The sequence below is a fragment of the Patella vulgata genome, chromosome 1 (genome assembly GCF_932274485.2).
Source record: "Patella vulgata chromosome 1, xgPatVulg1.2, whole genome shotgun sequence".
Classification (NCBI taxonomy): Eukaryota; Metazoa; Mollusca; class Gastropoda; family Patellidae; genus Patella; species Patella vulgata.
Window position 1 is genome coordinate 39,637,492 of NC_065879.2, and position 5,742 is coordinate 39,643,233.

Genomic DNA, 5,742 nt, shown 5'->3' on the forward strand with positions numbered 1-5,742 from the left:
AAAAGCCACTCGTTTGAATCATGATGTTAACCCTTACTATAACTTGTCAGAACTTCATGTAGTGTAGGCCATCGAAAGTATAAAAAACGAAACGAAATATAGATCTGTATTTTAATCAGATTGTGATCAAGTGATCAAATGTGTGCGCTTTAGATCAAAAGGTCTGTTATCGATTCAAGTGCTGTGAATTCGATCCCATACTTGTAAATGACAAGGAGTATGGTCCGCTTGTCTAACAAACCGGTATTTTATCCTCCCATTGCTAAAGACTCCTGACCCCAAATGATTGAGATATATATTAGTCCCAAAGTGACTTAATTTGTGTTGAGTGTATGGGCTGGGGAGATAATAATCTGAAACACTGCTTTGCCATAAAGTAAATGGTTAATGCAGCTGAGTAAATGCTTGTATCCATTGCTTTTATAAATGTGTCCTAATTTTGCATTACAAAGTTCAAAATGCTCTGTTAAGTATCAAGTTCAGAATAACCTCAAAACAGTGCATTATTAAGTTCAGAATAACAGTTTTACCTCATAAACAGAACAATTCTGCAACTAAAATTTGACTGACAGGATCAAATGAAATTGACATTGAAGCTTTATATTAATTGAGAAAGTGGACAGAATCACCCCTATACTTACACAAATGTTATAATTTTGTCTAGGATTGATTTCTACAAAACAGATAAAAACAAATATTTTGAAGCTGTGGAGGCAAATGGATTACCAGAAATGGAGACAGGAGAGTCTTCTACATCATGAAACCAATTCCTATAATATGCTATGCTTTTTGAGATTATCATTTAAAGAATCTTTTTTCTTTTTGTAATTATCTAGTAACACATTCAATTTGATGCCATAAATATTCCTTTAAATTTTACGTTAATTATCAGTATTTATTAATATAACTGTTATAATTCTTTTGTAAAGGGCTGTGCCATTAACTGTTACGTTTTTGTAAAGGCCTCTGCCATTAACTGTATTTGTATTCTTTTTCTATTATTTATATTTATCTGTTTTGTGCATTGTCTGTTAGTAACAAACCACAATTTACATCTGTAGTTCAATCTGATTATCAAAGCATTTAGTATTTCATTTTGTATATACAGCATGCATTTCTTGTTATATTTAATTTGATCATTTGTTGTCCCCCACCTTTCGAAGAAAGCAGGGGACTATTAAAATGCGTTTGTCCATCTGTCCGTCTGTCACACTTTTTGGGACACAATAACTCTCTTTCTAATTGAGCTAGAATGTTCAAACTTGATGTATGTGTTTATTAGGTCAATACCTTGATGGAGTTCAAAGATGAGCATTTTCCGCTTATGGTAAGCAGAGATAAGCAATTTGATTGGTTGATGCTTTTGGACACAATGACTTTAGTTCTGATTAAGTGAGAGTGATCAAACTTGGTGTATAGTTTCATTACATCAATACCTTGACTATTTTCTGCTCAGACTAAACAGAGCGATAAGCAATTTGATTGGCCAAGATTTTGGAACACAATAACTCTCCTTCTAATTGGTGTAGGTGTTTATTGGGTGAATCCCTTGATGGAGTTTGATGATGAACATTGTCTGCTTACAGTAGGCAGAGATAAGCAATCTGATTGGTTGATGCTTTAGGGGCACGATAACTTTGGTTATAATGAAGTGAGAGCGATGAAACTCTGAATATAGATTCATTATATCATTACCTTGACTAAGTTCGATTGTGCGAATTTTCTGGGCTAAGGAGCGATAAGCAATTTGATTGGTCAATACTTTGGAACATAAATACTCTGCTTTTAATTGAGGTAGAATGTTTAAACCTGATGTAGATGTTCATTAGGTGAATGTCTTGACTGATTTCAATGATTAACATTTCAAACTAAAGCTAAGCAGAGCTAATCAATTTCATTGGTCAATGCTTTGGGACAAGATAATCTTGATTCTATCTGATAGAGAGTGATGAAACTTAGTGTGTAGTTTGATTGCTCAATACTTTTGAAAAAAATGAATGTGCGTTTAATTAATATGTGTCAGCTATTTATTTTGGGATTTCGACGGGGGACATCAGCGTCACTGTTGGCTTGTTGATTTTGGTTAACTATATGGCCAAGTTGGAACCCATGCAATTGATACAGTTTACTTTTGTAACTTGAACTAGCTTATTTTCATTTCTGTGAATTTGGGAAATTCTACTCCTATTCTGTACATCTGTTATGTCTTGAAGCATTTCTGAGGTTATCTCATCCGTATGGATTTTTAAATAGATTTAATTAAATCAGGGAATTGTTTTGTTTTTTGGTGTGAATATTATTTAGAATTTTAAATCTGATGTGTTATCGAATATTTATTCTGAGACGTAATGAAAATGCACCACTTTTATAAATGGATGAATATGAATTTTGTTTATGAGATATACTTTAATCTTACAATTCTGAATGTAACATCAGATCACGACCATAATATGTGAGAATGATGTTTTCACGATTGTGAAAAGTCACCATAGATAAATTCTCTTTAACACAAAAAACTGAATTTGACAGAATGAGAATGTTAAAAAAAACAACACAATGACCTACAATTCAGTTAAATCGGTGGTGCATTTTCATAGCCATCTCAGTATATTGTATGTTTTAGTTGCCATATTTTATTTTTAACAGAACCTATATATTCTTATATTATGTTTGTTCACTATATGTATTATACTAGGCCATAATAAATGTTAAATGGACAGGAATTTAAATAATTGAGTGTAGTGTTTATAATCACTAATGTCATTTGAGGGATGTTTATATATATAATTAATCCCTTGCAAACTGCAATATTGTGAAAATTGGATCACTAAAGAAAATTGATCAATTCCGTTCAGTATTTACAAAGATATGATGAATTGAATATTTGTCAGCCTAAAGCCAAGCTCACAACCTGCTGTACTTGTTTTGACACGCATAGATCATAGGGTTTGGTAGCTTGCAGCTCAGTTGCAAGAAACCGGCTGAAAGTTTTGTATGTGCAGGACCATGAGTCTCTAGGCCAGTCTGCGATCTTCTACGGTGCCGAACACACACAAGTCACGCGTAAGACTCCCACATGGCTTTACTAAAATCCCCCCCCATAGACTGTCCATAGTAGTACGTACGGCAGGTTGTGAGCTAGACTTAAGGCATCCTCTGCAAATGATTTAAATGGGAAATGGTCAAGTCAAAACTACAAGTAGAGTTTATCTACCGTTGATATTTTGATTTCTTAATTAAATGTTAAATAATCAATTTGAGTACAACTTAAGCTGAGAAAAATTAGATATTTTCCAAAAAATAGAATGACATCAGAGACTTTAAAGGACCTAAGTCCGTAACTCAAAATCCTCCAAAATCTTCTACATCGAAAACACGAATTATTGGTCAATTTAAATCAACATTGATGATGTAAACTTACCGGGAAAAGATGAGCTTCTGATATCCGATATTTAAGATAAAATAATTTTTTTAACATTGGTACACGAATCGTGTACCATAATGCGCTTCAGCCCCAGTTGTATTGAGAGACTCGAGGGACGAGGCTAGACACATTGCACCAAATCAAATGGAGTTATGTAGACTAGAATAACTAGACGCTAGAAATTTGCACTCGATTGAGATTGCTGACTTATTTCGCCGAACATAACTGATTTGAAATTGGAGTAAAAACGGAAACCATTAAATGTAAATCAGTTTATATACATTCATATTACAATATTATATGCGCTGCGACCCACTTTTGTGAATTTCTAGGTCCCAAATGTTAGCGATTTAGCTCCTTTAAGTTAGGTTATACTTATCTGTTGAGGTTTTGGTGAAAGAATGTTTTTTTGTAGAATTCTAGATACTTTGTTATTTATATATGTTAATATTTATTAGATGTTTTATGATGCAAATTTATAGATCTGTTTGAAATAATTTTTTAAGGTGTTTCCATTTACATGTACCTGATTAAAATGAAGTTAATTGTCAACAGATGCACCTTGAATTCAAAAACAAACAAAAGTTGTTAATTGTTATATATATTGTTTCTTGGTGCCTTAATAATACTCACTTGACACCTGTCAACCAATATGTAAAGTACAATATTTACTTATTATTGTAAATATATTTCATTGATATTCAATGAATAAACTTTGTACAAAGTATCATTCTTTTATTATGATAGATATTGAAGAGCTTCTTTTCCAAAATGCAATAAACACCATTTGAATTTTCATTATCATTTTTATATTTCTTATTTTAAAAAGTATTGTTACAAAGTATTGTTTTTAGATAAATCAAATTTAAGTTTATCATCCTGTCTTTGGTATTTTTTTTAAAAAAAACTCCCCATCAGTAATGTCATGGAATTTATCGCATTTTGGTAAAGAGCTCTTTAAAAATTGCATGAATCAATCTTAATTATTTTTATTGAAATATATAAATATTGTATGAGACAAAGTATGCAACTTGAAAACCTCTTTCCTTTTGTCAAATGTTATTTATTCATAGTGCTCGTAATATTATTAAGTACTTGTGGTTATTTGTAATTAAATAAAATAATTTTCCTTTAACAAATCTGTTTTATTTCTTATTTATTAGCATCCTTGATTAGTTTTCGAATCTGGGTGTGGCAATTTGCTGTGTCTTGCCACAGAATACAATAAACCAGTGTTACAAAAGACAGTAAAATAAGAATAAAAGTTTTAATAAACTTTCTTCAAACCGAGATACCGTAGTAAAATTTATTATGGTCTTTCAACCACCCTTTTAATGGAGCTAAACCTATAATTCAATATTTTCCATAATATTTGAAATTAAAAATACGAATTAGAATTCAATATTTGTTCATTTTAATCAGTATTGATGTTGTATCTTGCCATGAAAATATGGAATTATGATACCAAATATAAGACACAATGAACATTTTATAATCTGTACACAAGTCCGGTATTTATGGTTCTGGGTGCCATTTGCAATGAACAAAGAAAAACATATTCTACAAGACAATGCGGAAGTAATTAGTAATGGCTGATTCATAAGCGACAATAAAATTATAAAAAAAAAACGTCCAGGAGGAAGCAACCATCGTTCAATTTTGACTGCAGGTTTACATTTCACCGAACATAATTAATTATTATAAATTACACTTTTTTCTTAAATAAATATAAATCGCTTTACTTTATTTTACTTTATATACATTGATATTACATTAATAGTCCAATATTTCAGTCTAAATAGGTTCCGTCCAAAGGATAAAACCATACGCCCTGTAAAAAAAAAAAAAAAAAAAAATGCTTTAAAAATTGTATCACTTTTTGAAAATTAATTTCTTAGAATAAATATGACCAAAATTGGTGCTAATCATGAATCCATAATTTATTATATTTTACCATGGACCTTATAATACAAGGTCCATGATTTTACATCTTCCAAACTAATAGGCTATCGGTATGACGATAAAATGAATTCGCGCGAAGTTGATCGTAGCCAGTCATTGGCAATCAGATGTGTCGCCCCTTATTACGGATACTAAAGCCCAATCAGCGACAGCAATCTGTTGCGTACAGTTTGCCTTATTTGAGTAAGCAGTTGTCAGTTGATTACAAAATAAACCCTGGCTCTGATCTCGCAAACATCAACCCGTCCTTTATTGTTGTGGCACATGTGCGCCAGATGTAAATATAACCTTTGACCTTCCTCGGAAATGGGAGTCTCCCATGTTCTGATTGGCTTAGAATGTGCCTCATTCCCACG

General features: G+C 31.7%; 1 protein-coding gene across 5 annotated transcripts in view; it reads left to right on the top strand.

Annotated features, from left to right (window-relative positions):
* Positions 1-4,563, top strand: part of LOC126812825 (glycerophosphocholine phosphodiesterase GPCPD1) — a 43,022-nt gene extending 38,459 nt beyond the window's left edge. For all 5 annotated transcript variants that reach the window (XM_050539107.2, XM_050539109.2, XM_050539110.2 and 2 more), the window contains one exon: positions 665-4,563. In XM_050539107.2, coding sequence (XP_050395064.1) covers positions 665-761 — 97 coding nt within the window. In that variant the 3' untranslated portion in view covers positions 762-4,563. The remainder of the gene's footprint in view (positions 1-664) is intronic.
* Positions 4,564-5,742: the final 1,179 nt, after the last annotated feature.